This window comes from Lipotes vexillifer, unplaced genomic scaffold (assembly GCF_000442215.2).
Source record: "Lipotes vexillifer unplaced genomic scaffold, Lipotes_vexillifer_v1.1 scaffold591, whole genome shotgun sequence".
NCBI lineage: Eukaryota > Metazoa > Chordata > Mammalia > Artiodactyla > Lipotidae > Lipotes > Lipotes vexillifer.
In genome coordinates, this window is record NW_006791954.1 from 3,782,504 (window position 1) to 3,802,133 (window position 19,630).

At 51.6% G+C, this 19,630-nt stretch overlaps 1 protein-coding gene across 1 annotated transcript in view; it reads right to left on the minus strand.

Annotated features, from left to right (window-relative positions):
- PLXDC1 (plexin domain containing 1) overlaps positions 1-19,630 on the minus strand; it is a 63,555-nt gene that overhangs the window by 4,862 nt on the left and 39,063 nt on the right. Inside the window, exons 8-11 of the mRNA XM_007465150.1 lie at positions 15,288-15,383; positions 10,924-11,005; positions 7,574-7,634; positions 6,258-6,393 (exon numbers count right to left, since the gene is read on the minus strand). Of these exons, the coding sequence (XP_007465212.1) occupies positions 6,258-6,393; positions 7,574-7,634; positions 10,924-11,005; positions 15,288-15,383 (375 nt within the window). The remainder of the gene's footprint in view (positions 1-6,257; positions 6,394-7,573; positions 7,635-10,923; positions 11,006-15,287; positions 15,384-19,630) is intronic.

The window sequence follows — 19,630 nt, forward strand, 5'->3', positions numbered from 1 at the left end:
TGGCCGTTGAGCCTGCGCATCCGAAGCCTGTGCTCCGCAAACGGGAGAGGCCACAACAGTGAGAGGCCCAAAAAAAAAAAAAAAAAAAAAAGAAGGAGGGATGAGCTATGGGGCTGGGAGAAAGGGTCCCAGACAGAGTAGAGAGTGGGGGCAAAGGCTGGAGTCAGCAAGAACTTGACCATTTGAGACAAAAAAAAGCAGTTCAGTGCAGCTGGAGGGTAGCGAGGATGTGAATGAAGGGTGGTGAGAGTGAAGCGGGGGGTGGGGGGGATCAGCTGTCTGGAAAGTCAAGTTGAGGGCCTAAGGGGCAGTGTCCTAAGGGGCAGCGGGAAGCTGAGGAAGGATTTGAGGAGAGGTGTGTGTGTCACAAGATCGAATCTGCTTGGAGACTTCCCAGGGTACAACACACTCCCTCTACACCTCAAGGAGTGCATCTTGCAGCCTCCTAAATAAGTTCCAGTGGTTGACCCTTCCTGTGGCTCTTCCCCACAGATTCCTATGGGGAAAGGACAGCAAGAATTCCATGTCAGAAGAATGTTCTAGATGACTGGAGATTACGGCTTCAAGCATCAAAACGTTAAACCAGCAGAACCTTCTACAATGTAGGGCCTGCAACATGCATTTCGTTCCTCCTTCCCCTCTAGCACCTCCACCATCCTCCTCATTTTAAAGGCTTTCACTGGCTCCCCTTTGTTCACAGATGTTCAAGGCCCTTCTCAGTGTGTCCCAATCTTCTTTTCTCCTACCACTGGCCACAACTCAACAGCATGTCAGTGTCTGTGACAAGCTACCCAAGGCTCTCCAGACCTTGGAGTCCTCTCAGATCTCTGAGCTGCTGTATGTACTCTTTCTCCTGCAGGGGATGCCCTTCCTCCCCTTCTCTTTCAAAAGTCCCACCCCTGAAATGCCCCCTGCAGGGCTGGGGCTAGGGTGATACATGTGACACAGGGTCTGATCCTGTCTTTTTAGAATTTTTTGAAATTTTGTTTATTATGGAATTTTTGGCATTAATTTTGATTTTTACAAATATTGCAAGGAAAGATTATTCTCTTAATTATTGCTTTTTTTTTTTTTTTTTTTGGTGCCTCCTTAAACTTGATACCTGCACTGAGTGCCTCACTTGCCTCACCCTAGTCCTGGTCCAGGCCCGTCACTTCCCGGAGGACAGATGGATGTGTCCTCCCCTGTGTCCCATTGCATTTGGTATCTGTTTCTGTGGCATCTTGGGTCCCATTGATTCCATAGATTGTGAGCCTCTCAATACCCAGCTATTTACACTCCCAGTGCCTGGATGTGGCATCCTGCTCTGCTATACATTTCCAATAAATCTTCAAATATCAAAAAATCACATTAGATAATGAAAAAATAAACCATAAGAAAAAATTTAAATGGTCCCTCATAGAAGAAAGAGGGAATAGGGCGGAGGGGAGAAAACTAGAAACTAAACTTCTTTGAATATAGCTACTTTTATAGATTTGACTTTGGAACCATGTTAATTATCATTTAACTGTTACGTAATTTATAAAACAGTTAAATTTAAAAAGCACCCCTCGGGACTTCCCTGGTGGCTCAGTGGTTAAGAATCCGCCTGCCAATTCAGGGGACACGGGTTTGAGCCCTGGTCTGGGAAGATCCCACATGCCACGGAGCAACTAACCCCGTGAGCCACAACTACTGAGCCTGCGCTCTAGAGCCCACGAGTCTGCGTGCCACAACTACTGAAGACGGCGCGTCTAGGGCCCATGCTCTGCAACAAGAAAAGCCACCACAATGAGAAGCCTACGCACCGCAATGAAGAGTAGCCCCTGCTCACTACAACTAGAGAAAGCCTGCACACAGCAGTGAAGACCCAACACAGCCAAAAATAAAGAAATAAATTTTAAAAAAAATAATAATAAAATAAAATGATAAAAAGCACCCCTAAAAATTCAAAGTAAAACAAAACAAATAGAGAGTTGTAGGCATATAATAGAAAGATACGTTTTCTTCAGGAATTTCAATACACGAGGTATTTATGTATGCCTCTGAGTCTATTTTGTTACTACAAGTTGAAATGATGAATTGGTTACTCAACACTAACCAAAGTAACCCTAAACATCATTGGACAAATTAACTTGATTGGAATCAACTTGTTTTGAATCTAGACCATTGGAAATCCATTGTAGCCCAGTCTGCATCTACCCTTGGCAGACAAAAGGACACCTACAGCCAGTCCCTCCCACAAGGTGACTGAAGGTGACCACTCTGTGCTCACAGCAGCTTTTCTCCCACTCACCGAGGGCTGGTTACCACCTGCCACCTTGTTGGGGGTCCACAGAATGCAAACTGATTCCCTCATTAATGGACTGTGGCCCAGGCCCATGAAAACTCACAGAGAGAAGAAATGCGTGTAATGTCTAGTGAATGAGTGGGCATTTTCTGTAGTTAGTGGTCACTTCTTGCTGCTACAAACATGTTCTGTTCAGCTGCTCATCAGATGAGCCCTTATGTTGCACACAGTTATTCCGGGTCAGTGCCTGTCTGTCCTTATAATAAAATGCATGGGCTTTGTGGCAGCTGCTTGCCACTCTGAGGTCATTCTGGTTCACTTAAGTGGGCAGCATTTAAGCAAGTGAACAACTCTTAAAATCCAGCCCTCATACCTCCTGCTCCCCTGGTCCTCTCCATTCCTCTGGATGGCTGGTGACAGAAGGGCTCCTCACACCCTCCAGCAGCTGCTCTCACTAACTTCTCTGCTCTCCAACTCTGCTCTGACCAGGTGGGTCCCCCTGGCTGAAGTGCTGTATCCCCTTCATTCACAACATCTTCCTGGACCCCGAGATATACTCTGCCTCCAGTAAGTCTCCCTGTGTGGGTTATAATTGCACAGGCAGGGGTGACCCAAACCTGTCCCTCCAGACACCTTGAGAGTTTGGGGTGGGGGGAAGTCTTTATCGATTTTTCTTTTCTTTCTTTCTTTCTTTTTTTTTTTTTGGCTGCACCACATGGCTTGCAGGACCTTAGTTCCCTGATAGGGATCGAACCTGTGCCCCCTGCAGTGGAAGCGTGGAGTCCTAACCACTGGACCACCAGGGAAGTCCCCCCAGTTTTTTTCTTATAGAGGCAACCTAACAATCTCTACCACCCCCTCCAGGACTGGAAGGACATATGTTTTTCTTTTGGGGACTATTACACAGCCAACAGAAATGACACATTCCTGGGCTGATAGAAGACACACACATGATAAAACTGATAAACAGAACATGCTGCCTCTATGTAGGGACAGCTCATCAGGGCAATAACCCGGGAGAAATGGAGAATACTTCCAAGTCAGGATTTGAATCCAGCCCCCAGATGCCATGCGCTGGGCTCTCCACGCCCACACAGCCACCCTTCTGGCCTCAGGCACTGTGCCTCATGCAGACGTAAACCTCTGAGGGAAAGGCTGAGTTTTGATCTGGAGGACGGGGTGTGCAACCCCCAGCCCAGCTCTGGGCTCAGAGCATGCCCTCAGTAGCACATAGGGTTAACTCGGGAGTGACTGGCCAGGGGTTCTTCTTTTTTTTTTTTTTTTTTCTTGCGTTATGCGGGCCTCTCACTGCTGTGGCCTCTCCCATTTGCGGAGCACAGGCTCCGGACGCGCAGGCTCAGCGGCCATTGCCCACGGGCCCAGCCGCTCCGCGGCACGCGGGATCCTCCCGAAACGGGGCACGAACCCGCGTCTCCCACACCGGCAGGCGGACTCTCAAGCACTGCGCCACCAGGGAAGCAGGGGTTCTTCTTTTTAAGTAGAGTTTCCTTTAACTGGAAGGTCACCCCTGGACTCAGTTATTAACTCTCTGAGGGCAAGATCCCCTCCTGTGTCGTTTTTCATTTGATTTATTGAATCCCTCGCAGCACTAGCACAGTCTCTGCTCTCAATACCTGAGTTTTAACCAGTTACCTGTTATTTCTGGGCAAGTTCAGAGTGTTGGGACCTGTCTGAATCTGCCCACTTGTTTACCCTTCCCTATTTTTCCACCCATTGAATCCATGAAGACGCTTCTCTATTTTTTTTTTTTCAGCACTGAGAAAGGCAGTGGGGTCGAGGGGCAAGATTGCTGCTTTTGGAGCTAGATGAGACCTGACTCCACCTCTTCCTGGCTGTGTGACCTTGGGCAAGCCATCAATCTCTCTGAGCCATAGTGTCTCCTCTGTAAAATGGGGATCAAACAGCATCAACGTACAGGATTGTTAGGAAGACTAAGTGAATATTAATGGGGGCACAATGTTACCACCCTAAGTGGCACATGGTCAGTCCCCTTAAATATTTGCTTTTTCTATCAACTGTTCACTTCCCTCCAGCCAGATCCATGGGTTCCTGCTCTCCAGTCCTCTAGGCTGCATTTAAAAAGTCAGGAGGGGGGCTTCCCTGGTGGCGCAGTGGTTGAGAGTCCGCCTGCCGATGCAGGGGATGCGAGTTCGTGCCCTGGTCTGGGAGAATCCCGCGTGCCACGGAGCGGCTGGGCCCGTGAGCCATGGCTTCTGAACCTGCGTGTCCGGAGCCTGTGCTCCGCAACGGGAGAGGCCGCAACAGTGAGAGGCCCGCGGACCGCAAAAAAAAAAAAAAAAAAAAGAAAAGGGATAAGGGAGAAATTTCTCAGAGATAGCCAAAGAATCCGAAGAGCCTGCACGGGGTTCCCCACAGGGTGGCTGGACCTCTAGCAGCTTCAATAAGACCTCAGGCCTGGGTGAAACGGAGCAGGACCCTACGGTCCTTGCCCCCCATGTCATCAGCCTACCTTTTGTCTGTGGAAAAACTTTAGCCAAAGAGTAAGTTTAATCAGAGATATGAGAAGATGCAGAAACGAGGGAAAATAGTCCAATAAGACTGAATAATAATAGTCTAGGCATTAAGCACAGTCAAGGACCTTTAGCTCCTCTTCAAGGGCTATAGATAATATTCTGAGCTGTATCCTATGAGCTGTCTTGTAGATACTGAAAACCACCCCCCCCCCAGAAGTTAACTACGTGATGACAAGACTGTAGCCATGACATAAGCTGCCACAATTCTGAGAACTGGCCTCAAAGAAATGGGAAGAAACGGACCGTGGAACTAAAGACCGTGTTAGGTAGCTAGTCAGACATGAGTGGGTCCCGCCCCATCTTGGATGGGGTCATCTTTCCCTCCCCACCTGGACACTGGTGACCAGAACATGCCCAGAGGTCCTCTCTTTTTGTGGTTAAGGACCGCTAAGTTTCCAGCCTTATCAGGACCAAGCAAGATATTGAAAACCCAACAGCGTTTTCCAAACCATCAGCACCGGTTGGCGCAGGTGCACCCAGACCTAAGAGGTGACTCAGACTAACCTGGGGTCCATTATTTATAATAAATTAGCATTGTGGTTCCCCACCCCACCCCCATTTCCAATTGGGTGCTTATGGGTAAGTGCCTGCATACAAGGAGAAAAGTAATATAACCTAAAGCTGTCAATCAACTTGTCAATCCAATGATGCAGGACACAGGGAGGGACTTGCCACGATTTTGAAAAACCCAGCCCTACCCTCACTGCAGGGCTGCTTCTGGTGCCTAGAAAGCTCACTGTTCTACCTTCTTGAGGGTGTACTTTTGCTTTGCTTAATAAAACTCCTGCTGCTTAAAACTACTCTATGTCTCTCAGTTGAATTCTTTCCCTCGAGAGGACCAGAACCCAGGAGTCACCATTCCACCGGTAACATGCGGGTGGCAGAGGAGGCCCAGGGACAACCAGGCCTGAAGAAGCAGAGATGGACCAGCAGCAACCCAAGGTGGTCAGAGCTGCCCACCTACCCTCCGCCCACTGGACGCCACAGGACCACGTAGCCAAGCCCCAGGACGGCAGGGGTGGAACTCCCCACCAGGCCAGCTCGGAGAGGGCTGGGAGCCAGAAGCGAAGTCAGAAAAATCAGGCAACCTTTCCCTGACGTCTGAGTGTGTGGACTGAGTTCATACCTGCTACAGAGATGCTAAGACCTCACAGATTCTCTAAGGATCGCTATTAAGATGAACCGCGATATTATATAAAATACGTGGCAGTGTGCTGGGACAGTAATTTTTCCCTTCGCCACAGTGAATTCCGTCCCACAGCCCTGATATGGGCGTGGAGTCTACTTGCTCTAAACCTGGCTTCTGCCTCTCACCAGCAAGTGCCCCCACTCTTGGAGCCTCAGGTGTGAAAGGATGGAGCAACCCTATTCTCTAAGATAATCCCCATCAGGGACAGTGATGCTCCAGGGCGGTGGCTCCTCCCCACACTTACCTTCTGTGGTGAGGCTGTCGATGAAGACAGAAGAGGAGGTGGTGGTGAGGTCTCCGTCAAAGGGGCTGAAGGAGCTGTCGGGCGAGGACGAGAAGGAGTCCTCGTCCTGGAAGTCCTCACACGTCCTGCCCTCTGCCTGCAAGAGAGATCCTGTGCTGCCCTGGACAGAGGCCTCGCCGGCGGCCATGCTGCACACAGGAGGATGGTGGGGCACTTGCATCCCTCAGCGGCCAGAAGATTTAAGATTCCGGTGCGTGGCCCAAGCATGGTAATCTAACCAAAGCTGGGCTCTGAATACATTTAAGCTTTCCACTTTATCCTGAAAGCATCTTATCTTACAGGGCAATTTATCTGTCAGCTGCTTCGAAGCCCTCCTGAAAGAAGGAGCTGAGATGCCAATCTTAAATAAAGCAAATCTGTACGTTCACCAACAGCCAGCGTCAGAAGTAGGCTTCTGGATGGACAAAGTTTTTTTTTTTTAAGGCCAGAAACAGCTCACCCAGCCTTACTGATAAAACAGATGGTGGTGAGCACATAGCAGTAATTCTGGGGGTTCGCATTTAAATGCTGGGCCTGGCACCTTCACCATCTCACCGGCTGTGAGCTGCAGGCCAAATCACTAAACCTCTCTGAGACTCAGTTTCCCGCTCCGGTAAGTGGGGGCACTGGCCCCCAGCTCCCGGGGACCGTGTTAGGATTAAATCAGAGCAAGTGCAGGGCAGCATGCGGTGAAGTGCTGGGCGCATGCGCTGTGCTTGCACTGCAGTGGAGGGAGGAAGGGAGGGGGAAAGGATGCGTGGATGAAAGGGTCTGTGTCAGTATAAGGTGTGAGAATTGGAGGCTCCCCACCCAGAGTCAAAGTGTTGAGCATTCATGGAAAATTCCAGCAGTGAGAAGGAACCTGTATGGGATTCTAAATGGGAGGTGCCAGGAATAGCCCTCCTCGTTCCCAGAACCACTGCCTTCCTCAAATGCCGGAGGGCTGGAGCCAGGTAGTCGCTTTTCGAACATCACCAGGTGCACAGCCTCCCGGAGGATCCTGCTGTGGCCAAGGCCACGCCCAATGTACCCTCTGTAAGGACCAAAAGAGCCCCTGGAGAGCTGCCGCTCCAGGCCAAGTCACCAGAAGTGCTTGTCTCAGGGACCCATTGAGCCCTCGGAAACCTCCCATGTGGGTCTAATTGGCTCAGAGCAGACAGGGAGACAAGCCCCAGGTGGAGGGGAGAATTTCACCAAGAGCCAGAGATGCCTTGAGAAGAGCTACCCGAGTTAGTAGCCCTGCTCCTCCCCACACCTGGCTCACTTAAGCCTCTCACCTCCTGGGCACAGCCATAGGACAGCCACTCCTGGCGGTAGCGGTCAAAGCCACTGGAGCATCTGCAGGGGAAACCAAAAGGCCAGAGGTGTCATGGGATTGACAGAGAAGCCCTTCCCTTCACCTCCCCCTATGCGGTAACAGCTCTCCAATGATAGCAAGGAGGGGGCGAACCTCCCCAAGACCACTGGGCAGGTGCCATGGGAGTGAGAGTCAGACCCTCCTGTCCCCTCTACTCCTTTCCCCAAAGGAGGGAAAGCTATTTGTGGCATCTTCTCCCTCCTCCTGACCAAGCTCCCCAGGACCAAGGCCACATCTGCCCAGATGTGGTGTGTGTAGGGAGCTGACAGATTGCATGACCTCTAATGACCTTTAAGGCCCTCCTGACTCTGGGCGGCCACGAAATTGCTGAGAATCCAGGGAATTCACACTCATGTTCTCATCTGGGGAAAGTCTTACTCATTCACCAAGCCCCCCTTCTTTGTGGAGGAGCCTAAACTTGTCAAGGAGGGGCGGGGCTGAGGGTGGCCACCAGCCAATCTGGCCAACACCCCCTGTGTGATCATTGAAGGGCAGAAGTCAGGGTCCTGCCAGAGTCTGGGAGAGATTAAACACGGCTCGACAAGGCTTCCCGGAGGACAATGAGAGCTCAGCTGGGCTGGAAGATGTCAAGTGCTTCCCTAGGGAAGGGGTGTGGTGCGAGGATGAACCAGAGAATGTTCTCCATGGCATCATGCTCAAAGTTCCGTTCTTCACTCTCTGGTGCCAGGAGAATCCACCAAGCCCTTCTTAAGCTCAGGAACCTCCTCATGGGAAGATAATATCTCAAGCCACCAGTGCTGCGAAAGGATTCGTGGCTGGTTAACTCTGCACCAGCAACTGCCTGCCCATCGATCCAAGACCTGGTGAGGCTGAGGCTTCCAGGCACTGTCAGTCTTTCCTTCTGAAGATGCCTCTGAGCTGCTCCTCCTGCAGCAGCAGCAGCTGAGCTGAGCCATCCACACCCCTCTGTCAGGTCCTCCGTGCCCCCTCCTTTGAGGGATGGAAGATTAAGGGCATTGTTGGGGGCTGGGGACTAAAGTTTCTTTTAGGCCAAACTAACTGGTTCTTTCAAGGACTGAGCCTTTGATAAATGTCTAAGAGCACCCCTTTCCAAGCTCGGGGCCAACCAACCCAGATGCAAAGGAGAAGGGCATGAGAAATGGCCATTGTTTGAGTGCCTCCTGAATGCCAGGTGCTGCCCCAGTCACATGCTGCTCTGGCACTATCTCATGGGACCCTCATGACAACACTGTAAGACAAGGGTTATGTATGACCCTCATTTCCAGAGCCAAATCCTGGAGTCAAAGTCACCCATAAACTTCAGAGTGGGTCACTGCGGGGCAATAGGGATGAAAGGAAAATACCTGCATGATAAGTGAAATAATCTAAATCAGATCTGGCCCCAGCACGGGGAGGGGAAGCTCTGGGAGGCTGCAGAGGGCAGAGTAGGTGGAGGGGAAGCCGAGAACCCATGTGGTGGTTTCAAGCAGCTGTTGGTGGGAGAGACCATCGTGGCCGGCCCCCTGCACCAGCTCTGACCTCTGGCTTTTTAGGAACCTGGAGTCAGCTCTCAGTTGAAGCTGAGGCTCCAGAAATCTGTCAAGAAGGGGCCCATGCTCAGTGAGCCCAGGCTCACGGACATCCGGGGACAGGATCCCTGATGGAGCTTCTTTGTCCCGTAGTTGACATAACCCAGCAAAGGCAGTGTCCATACCCAAGGCCCTGCCCTCCCCGTGACCAGCCCTCATTAAACTGTCATAGTTTTCTGGGTTTGGGCGTATGCATTAAGTGGGGGTGTATCAAGCCAGGGTTTTGCTTTCATGTGAGCCATTCTGCAGTTCTCATGGCTCAGCTGTTGGTGGACACTGAGTCATGCGGTGGCAGCCAGCCCCGGCGTTCCAGGCTCCTCTGCAGTCATCTGGGTGATCTCCCTGTGCTCAGACAGTGACTCTCAAACTTGAAAGTGCACAAGATGGACCACACTGCAAAGCTCCACACCAGGAAGAACCAACCTGGGGTGTGCCCTGTGTACTCTCTCTGAGGCTCTGTGCCTTTCATGTGAAGGGCTCTGAACACTTTGCAAAAAGACTATCTGGTATTTGAGGAGTTAAAATAGCAGGCATATTCCTCACCCACATCTCCCCGAATCACATAACCCCAGCCAATTTTACAGGGAAAACAAACTGAGGCCCCAAGAGAGTGAATAAGAGCACAGCTGTTGGGAAGAACACCTGGGAGGGCTGATGAGGACCCCTTTCTCCTCCCGGCCCAGAGCTGTGTCTTGTGTGCTAGGCCGGAGACCTATAAAGGCAGTGGCTTCTATTTCTGCGCCAGGATACTGGAAAGGAGCAAAGGAAACACTGACAGATCCAGGACAGCTGCAGAGAACTCAGAGCCTCTATAATTTGCAGTTTTTCAAGATTGCCTTAAAGGCTCTTGTAGTTCATAGGTTTTCCCACTCTCGTGGGAGCCCTAGTCCCCAAAGAAATTCTTTTCTTTCCCCCTGCCATTTATTTCTCTTGGACAGGAGAACAGGGCTCAGATTCTGAGTCTAATCCGTGAGGGAATGATTTCAGAACAAGGAGAGGAAGATGACTTGGATTTAAGAACTTTATGCCTGAGCCTGAATCTCATCCAGAATTCTCCCTGCTTCCAAAACCAAGCAAACACAGCTTTGTCACTTGCTCCAGCTTTCCACAGACGCTTGCAATTTCCACACCCATGGTTTTCAGGAAACCCTTCTGCAGCCTGAGAAAGATCTTGAGGTGCTGATCTGGGGTCATGGGGCTCTCCTCCAATGGCGATGGGTCTTAGGCTCATCCCGTCCCTGAGCCGGCATATCTCACGCTTGTTTGCAGACGAGGTACCGTGTTAAAATGCAGGTTCTTGGGCTTCTCTCCCAGAGACCTGATGCAGGGGGCCAGGGGTGGGCCCTGGGAATCTGCATGTTTAGCGCAAGCCCTAGGTGATTCTGGGATGCTCACAGCTGTGGACCACTCTTTGAGAAGACCTGCCAGAGGATGAACCAACCCTCCCAGGTGTGAGGAGGGAGCTGCAGTAGCTGGAATCTCTGAATGGCCTTCCAGAAGTCTAGTGTCACCACAGGGTGACATATAGTCACCTTGATGGGTCACAAGCCTCAGGGAGACACTCACTTTCATGATATTCTTGTCCTAAGTGTCACAGTAGCACTGGCCAGAGATACCCTCATGTTGGTAATGAGGCCCGAGGCAGGGAGTGGGGCCGTGCCCCCACCTGCCCCCCTGCACAGTCTGCCTGTGGGAATAAGAGGGTGAGCCTGGTACAAACCTCTGGAGGACATGGCACCAGCTGCAGTTGAAGATCAGGTCTGAGGACATGCAGGTGTCGCAGCTCCGATGCTGCAGGCAGGCTGCAAGAGAGAAGACAGCGGCCCCTCAGTACCAGCCCCTCCACAGGCCTCCAACAGGTGCAGCTTTCCTGAATGCTAGGTCCTAACACAACTCTGGAGGCTCTGACTATCAGGCACCCTAGAAGTTTTTAATGCCACCCTCACTTGAGTCCAGCCTTGATTCTCTAATTCTCCCTCTCTACCCTCCCTCCCTCCTTCCTTCCTTCCTTCCTTCCCTCCATCCTTCCTTCCTTTTGTCACCAGGGGGTCAGACCCTGAGCTGGTGCTGGCGATTCAGCAGTAAGACCTGGTACTTTCTTGGGCCTTACAGTCATATGGAAAGACAGACCCTAAGCAGATCATCAAACAAAAATAACTACATAATTATCATTGTGATGAGGTTTACTTAGGAAAATTACAGGGCGCCATAAGCACGTACAAAGGGATTGCACCTAGTCTGGAAAGTTATACTTCTGGCCTATTGCCTACAATTACAGGGTTGCAAAGGATATTTTTAAATCGACATATATTTGACATATAACGTCATGTAAGTTTAAGGTGTACAACATATGGATTTGATCCATTTATATCGCTGTATGATCGCCACTGTAGCATTTGCTAACGCCACCATCACTTCACATCAGTATCATTTCTTCCAGTGCTGGGAACAATTAAGATCGAGTCTCTCGGCAAATTTAGTGTTTACAGTTGTGTTGTCTACAATCACTGGAAAGGATTTAAGATGTCCTGGTTTGACCAGCTAGCACTCCCTGCTCCTAGGGACTGTTTGTGTGGCTGGATTGCCGTCAGAGGCCCGCTCCTCCCAGGGAAGTCTGGGGGCTGAGTTTTTGAGAGTAAACCAGGCCAGGCATACGGAATTCCATTCCTTTCCTCTCCCTCTCCTCTTGGAAGTGAGTTATTCCCAGGGGGTATGCTGACCTCTGCTCATCCAAGCTTAACTCTTCCCTGGAGAGCTACCTGACCTCTTGGTGCCTTGGTACCTCACTTGTAAAAGAGGGATCAGGATGCTGTCTGTGTGGTAGGCCAGCTGTGAGAGGGTTTATAACAGTGCTGGCCACACGGTGAGCCAGTGAATGCTATTTGTTATCGACTCTGGTCCTTCATTCCCCTCAATATACCTATCAGGTGCTCATTCACTCATTTATTCTTTCAACAAATATTTATTGAGCGTCTACCCCAGGCCTGGCACTGTCCCAATGCTGGAGATGCAGCGTGAACAGGAAAAGATAGAAGCACTGCCCACATGGAACCTGCAGTCCAGTGGAGGAGACAGCCAACAAATACACAGACAAATAGATCTACCCTAGGGTTGCCAGTGGTGAGAAGGGCTGGGAGAAAAGCGGATCAGAACAGGGAGGTAGAATGACGGTGGGGGATGTGTTTTACTCAGGGAGGTTGGGGAAGGCCTCTGAGGAGACTGAGAGAGCGAGGAAGCCAGCCTGGCAGCTCTCCTGGGAGAGAAGTCCAAGCAGAGGGGCCTCTGTGTGCAGAGGCCTGGGAGGAACACATCCCAGGGATGCTCCCAACAGCATCAGAACGCTAGCTGGCTCAGCAGAGTGGAGAGCTGGAAGGTGGTAGGAATGGGGAGGAGGGGCAGCTGGGGCCTAGCCGGGCAGGGCAAGGGTGGAGAGCAGGCAAGTTAGTGGGAGCAGCTGCTGGAGGGTGCGTGGACCCCCAGCAGAGAGGGCCCGGTGAGCAGGAGGTATGGGGGCTGGATTTTAAGAGTTGTTCACTTGCTTAAATGCTGCCCACTTAAGTGAACCAGAATGACCTCAGAGTGGCAAGCAGCTGCCACAAAGCCCATGCATTTTATTATAAGGACAGACAGGCACTGACCCGGAATAACTGTGTGCAACGTAAGGGCTCATCTGATGAGCAGCTGAACAGAACATGTTGGTAGCAGCCAGAAGTGACCACTAACTACAGAAAATGACCACTCATTCACGAGACATCACATACATTTCTTCTCTCTGTGAGTTTTCATGGGCCTGGGCCACAGTCCATTAATGAGGGAATCAGTTTGTGTTCTGTGGACCCCCAACAAGGTGGCAGGTGGTAACCAGCCCCTGGTGAGTGGGAGAAAAGCTGCTGTGGGCACAGCGTGGTCACCTTCTGTCACCTTGTGGGAGGGACGAGCTGTAGGTGGCAGCTTTTGTGTGTCCTTTTGTGTGTCCTTTTGTCTACCAGGGCTCTGCAGGCTTTGGAAGGGTGGAGGAAAAGCCATCGGCAGAAAATAAGCAGGGACCGACTTGGCCCAAGAACAAGAGAGCTCTGGCTGTTTTGTTCTCTGGTGCATCCAGAGGGTCTAGAACAGCGCCCAGCACGTGGTAGGCAGTTAACAAAAGTTTATGGAATCGATGAATAGTTGCTTTTGTTATCCTCATTTTACAGAGGAGGAAACTGAGGCTTAGAGAGAGTCACAGAGCTAAGAGTGGCAGGTCTGGGTTTGAACCAAGGTCTGTCTGAGCCAAGAGCCTGAGCTCCTAGTCTCGAGGTCCCACTGTGGGAATCCCCCTCTCCAGCTCCCACCTTCACCCCAGGCCACCTTTTCATGAGTCTTTTCTAGAAGAGGGACCAGCCATGGAGTGCTATGGCTTAAAAACAGTCCAGCCACACCTCTGGAAGAATTTTGGCTAAACGTCCTCCCCTACCCAAAGGTAAGGGAGAAAGCCTGGGGCTGTGGGGTGCAGAGTTTTCTGAGGACAAAGCAAACCTGCCTCCCAGAGGTTCAAATCACAGCCTTGGTAGCACTGTCCCTTCCCCTACATGGGAGCCCATGACCATTCCCAAGGACTCTGGAGACCCCTTAAATGGCTCCAGTCAAACTGAGAAAAAACCCTGGGAGCCTCGTGGGATATTCATAAAACCCACTGACCTTTATTTCTCATCTGCATTTCAGATGTCCTGTGTGCTATTAAATGCTCACAAAATTCACTGGAGGGGTGGGAAGTGGCTTAAATGTACAGACAGTGTCCCAGAAACGCATTCCCAGGATGTTTCACTTCTTCCGCCCCAGCAGTTAGCCCTGCCCTTGGATGTTCTTGTTCCCAAATGCAGTTTATTCATTCCTCGGTTCGCTCTCATCAGTCCTCGAGGAAGCCCTGCCTAGGGGGAGAGCCACTAGGGTGGGGGCGGGGCTGGAACCGCAGGTGTCCTTGTCCTGTGACTAGGTGTCAGGGACCGTCCTCTTTTCCAGGGGAGGACACCCGCTGGGACACAGCCTGGCATATTCTAGAAGCCCCTTCCTCCTCCTCTTCTTTCTTCAACCCCTGCCCCCGGAACCTCCAGGGAAGCGGAAGAGGGGGAAAGAGAGGCAAGAAATGCCCCAGAAAGCAGGGAGAAGGCCGTGGCTTCAGAGGGAAGCTGGGAGGCACCATGAAACAGGAGAAGAGATGAAAACTTTCTTTAAAACTAGAACGAGGGCTTCCCTGGTGGCGCAGTGGTTGAGAGTCCGCCTGCAGATGCAGGGGACACGGGTTCGTGCCCCGGTCCGGGAAGATCCCACGTGCCGCGGGGCGGCTGGGCCCGTGAGCCATGGCCGCTGAGCCTGCGCATCCGGAGCCTGTGCTCCACAACGGGAGAGGCCACAACAGTGAGAGGCCCGCGTACAACAACAACAACAAAAAACTAGAACGAGAGTGCTGTCCTTCCCTCACTCTCCCCAGCCGCCCTGACCACATCCTGAAGAACATCCCACCCAGATCCTGCGGGGTCCGCAGCAGCGGCTGGGGCATGGTGTGCCTTCAACGGCAGGTGAGTGGGGTACAGAAGAGGGACAGGACCAGGCCCCCTGGATCTTGGAGGGCTACTGGCTAAATCCCTCTACTGCCTCCTGCCTGTGGATGCCAGCATCATGCCTCCTCTAAGGAAAATACAATGACAAACTTATGGACCCATTCAGTTCCTGGTTTATCTTTTCTGGGAGCTCAGTCTAAATTCCCAGAGGTCCCTCTTTCCTGGGTTTCAATTATGTGTTAACAACAATAGCTGTCATGTATCAAGCACAAGCCACGCCCTGGGCCTGGGATGTGCCAGTTAATGTCTGAGTTTTCATTTACAACCTCAGCTCTACCTACTGTAGTTCTAACCCTTACTGTAGCCCTGGGAGGGAGGTGGTGTTAAGCCCATGTTACAAATGAGAAATGGAGGCCCAGAGAAGTTAGGTGGTGGTACCCAGACAGGGGACAGTGGTGGGCCTGGGATGGAACTCAGTCTGACTCCAAAGCTCTTTCCAAGATGGTGGAATGCCTCCCCCCGATCAGTGGGAACAACCCCTAATTACTTGGTAATGGGGTGAACTCCACAGCAGATGTGCTGGTGACCTTGCTGGGGTCCAGCTCCACACGGTGGTATTCGAAGATGGTCCTTCGCCGAGATTCTGAAACATAGGCAGAGCCTGTCGTCAGGAGCAGCTCATGGCCAGAGGGCTTCAGGGCCTGGACCTGGAGCCTGACAGGTAGGTAAGAGATTGTAGTGAGTGGAACCGGGAGTTAGTATGCAGCCACTGAGGGCAGGAAGTAAACCCATCATCCTGGAATAATGGTGTTGAAACTGTGGGGAGACAGGAGATACAGGAGTTGGCCTTGAGGGGAGAGCTTTGTGTTATAAGCAGGTTAATAACGCAGAGGCCCGGCTGTTCCTGGGGTCAGGACACAGGGGGTCCACACTTTCCCATGCCTCTGTGACTTTACAGCTGCTGTTCCCTTGATCCATAATGCTCTTCCACCCTTTCTCTTCTCCAGCTCACCCTTCCAGATCCAGCTCAGGGCCACTTCCTCTGAACACCCACTCTAGACCAGCTGCCTCTTATTACCCCCTCTGCCCTGTGCCCTCCTCTCACTGCACTTACGTTGTGTGGTCATTAGGGTTGATTTGGAGGGTGGGGACCATTCGACTATGGTCACCTGGTCCCGAACCTGACCCACAGCGAGCACTCTGCATATGTCTGCAGATGGACAGGCTGACCTTGGAGAACCTCTCCCCTCCTTGATGCAGGGGAGAGCAAGTTTCAGGGCCTGGAGCCAGGCTTATGTCCTGCCTCGCTCCCTGCAGAAACTTCCTACAGGACCTCAGAGTCAAGAGCCCTGAGTTCTGAGTCAAGTTCTGCTCTTGACAAGCAGGATAACCTTAGGGCCTCGGTTTTTTGTCTGTGAAGTGCATCTTCTTTCATGACCCTGCCTCCCTGGCCACACAGTGATTGGTCCAGGGCTGGGCATCTGATGAAGTCAGACCAATCAGAGACCTTCCCTGGGACTTTTAAATTATAACCAGAAGGCCCTTTGCTCTCCAGTAATACTGCTAAGAAGATGCAAGCTTGGCGTCCATGAATGGCCATGGTTGCAGTCTCAAGGGGAAAGCCAGAGGATGAAGCCGCCTCGTGGAGAGAAACGTGGCATTCCAGGCTCTGGAGGCCCCAGACCTGCCCTGGTCCTATCTTCCCAGTTGTTGGCTCTTCCCTTGGTTCTTTGGGCTACTTTAGTATCCCCAGTGCACTCCTTTTCTCACTCAGCTGAAGGTGATTTGGAGAAAAGTTTCCCGAGGTGGTAGCAACACTCAGTGTGGGCATCCATGCAAAGGAGAGTGTCCTGTGCAACCGCTGGGTAGCACATCCTGAATGAAGGATCTAGGGGAGCATCCACTGCTCAAAAGAACATCTCAGCTACGTTTCTGTAATTTATTTATCCTCAATTTTGGAACCTGCTTAACCCAAGATTGAACCCCAGGTGGTCTGACCCAAAGTGTGCTCTCTTCGCACCACACCCCACTGTCCTGCTGCAGAGCCTGGAGACACCTCAGCCCCTGAAGCATCCGCGACCACAAAATACCCTTGAAACATTCTGTGCAATGAAAAGGAAACTGCTCCGGGGCTGGTGGCCGCAGCACTACCCCGGAACTAAACAGGAATCTGCAGTGCACCTCAGAGGCCTGTGCTTGAAATGCAAGCACTACCTACTCACAGGTCACGTGCGCGCGCGCGCGCGCGCACACACACACACACACACACGATTTTTTCTAATACAAGAAAGGCCCTTTGCCAAGCAGGGTTGGGTCTGAAGGAGATTGGGGTGAGGAAGGGCACTTTTCCATAATTCAGCTGCCCAGAAGAGGCACCAATTTTCAATTCACCAAAGGCCCATATGTGCTGCAGGGCCCTCCCTGTGTGACACCAACTGCTCTGCGAAGGTGGACTGGGCTTTGGGTGAGCCTGCAGGATGTGAGACATTGGGTGGAGGATGGGGAAGTTCCAGGCAGCCTTTCACAGCTTCATCCCACCCACTACCCCCAGAAGCCATCCTAAAGAATTACCCCTTTTAACACTGAAATGGAATAGGATAAAAAATAAAGGTGAAACTTCAGGTCTTCCGAGGTGCCTGAGGCCATGGGGTCTAGACTCTGCGTAAACATTTCTTTCTTAATCTGCCTCGTCTTTCCAGGCTCGGTTCAAATGACAGGCCTCCCTTGAAGACATCCCCCACCCTTGGGTGCAGTTAGTGGCCCCTCCTCTGAGCTCCACAGCCTCCTGTGCACTGTCCAGTATTACCTGTTTCACAAACATTTACTTTGCTGGCCACCTCCCCCAAGGCTATGAGCTCCCCAAGAGCAGAGCCTACAAGTTATATGTCTCTGTCCCCCAGCCCCTCGCATCAGGCCCTGCACAGAACAGGGTCTCAAGAGATGACTGTGAATGAATGAATGGCTTACAAATAGTCAGGAAAACCCCAGCAACTTATAACTTCAGCCCACAGCACAAAGGAAGAATGCCCTTCCTCCTCAGCCCACCACAGATTATGGCCTTTCTCAAAAGGGCAGCCGCCAACGGGCCACAAAAAGCCAGACCCTCCCGAAGTTAGAGCTCAAAGGAGGAGGACAATTGGCTTTCAGGATTTCTCCACCTGCAAGGATACAGGGGAGAGCCTGCCCTCAGTCAGAAGGCAGGTGAAATAGGAGGACAAAGGGGGTCAGGGTTGGGGCACGATAGAGACACGGACTTGTCAAGGGAGTCGAATTCATGGATAGAGACACACGAACAGCAGCTGGGGAAGGCGGGGCTCCCAGCAAACCCCACACCAGAATCTAGGAATGGGTCTCCCCACCAGCCTACTGGGGAGCAGAGGTGGGGACGTGCCTCAAGTGAGGGTACAGCCAGAGATGATCAGATATCCCCCAGAAAGCAACACAGCCCTACCAGCAAGGGTGGAGGAAATGTGTGTGGTAGGAAGTGGGAGGAGGGTGGGCGGGCCGAAACATATCTCTGATTAAAAATAGTTGCTCACGGGCTTCCCTGGTGGTGCAGTGGTTAAGAATCCGTCTGCCAATGCAGGGTACATGGGTTCAAGCCCTGGGCCGGGAAGATCCCACATGCCCTGGAGCAGCTAAGCCCGTGTGCCACAACTACTGAGCCTGTGCTCTAGAGCCTGAGTGCCACAACTACTGAGCCCACGTGCCACAACTACTGAAGCCTGCACACCTAGAGCCCATGCTCTGCAACAAGAGAAGCCACCACAATGAGAAGCCTGCGCACTTCAATGAAGAGTAGCCCCCGCTCGCTACCACTAAAAAGAAAGCCCACATGCAGCAACAAAGACCCAAGGCAGCCAAAAATAAATAAATAGATAAATAAATTTATTTTAAAAAAATAGTTGCTCACTTCAACTTCCAACTTGTACTTTTTTAAGTGTCTGGTTTGGCAATACTTTTATTTCTTGATAAACAGATCCCTTAATATCACCGCCTGTGTTATTTGTTTTTGGATTATCTCGCCAACATCTGGGGCTTGCCCAAGGACGATGATGTCCATCTGCCTGACCAACAGATCCCTGCCGGAACCAAGACAGTGGCCACCCCAGCGCCACATTTCTGGCAGTTTGAGACGTTTCTGTTTTATCTCTGCTTCCATTCATCAAAGATTCAGAAACACTAAGGTCCAGACACAGAAAGCCCTGTCATGCAATCAAGAGATGTCCATGGCTCAAAAGCGAGGTTGGCATGTCCTGCTCTGTTCCCACACCAGACACCAGCAGGGAGAGGGTTGGTTTGGTCAGAAGAAATCAGACTGACAGGTCCAGCCACAAACTTCCCTCCAAAACAGTGGTTACGATATAAAAGAATCTAAGATGGTGGCTCAGGAAAAAGTTTTCATTTGCTCATTCACATCTTCCTTTGCTCATTTGGTTATTCTTTTTTTTTTTTTCATTGCAGTACGCGGGCCTCTCACTGTTGTGGCCTCTCCCGTTACGGAGCACAGGCTATGGACGCGCAGGCTCAGCGGCCATGGCTCACGGGCCCAGCCGCTCCGCGGCATGTGGGATCTTCCCGGAGCGGGGCACGAACCCGTGTCCCCTGCATCGGCAGGCGGACCCTCAACCACTGCGCCACCAGGGAAGTCCTGGTTATTCTTTTAATAATCATGAATTGAGCCCCATCAGGGGACCCCAGAGATAAACACAATGAGGGTCCTGTATCCCAAGGAGCTTTCAGCCCAGGAGGGGAGGGAGGAGAGACCTCCTCGGCACAGATGCAACGTAGAAAAGGGCAGAGGGAGGAGAGGAGGTGAGAAATGGCAAAGGCTCAGGGAGCAGAGTAGAGGGAAAAACAGAAAAGAAAAAAAAAAAAGAAAAGTGAAAA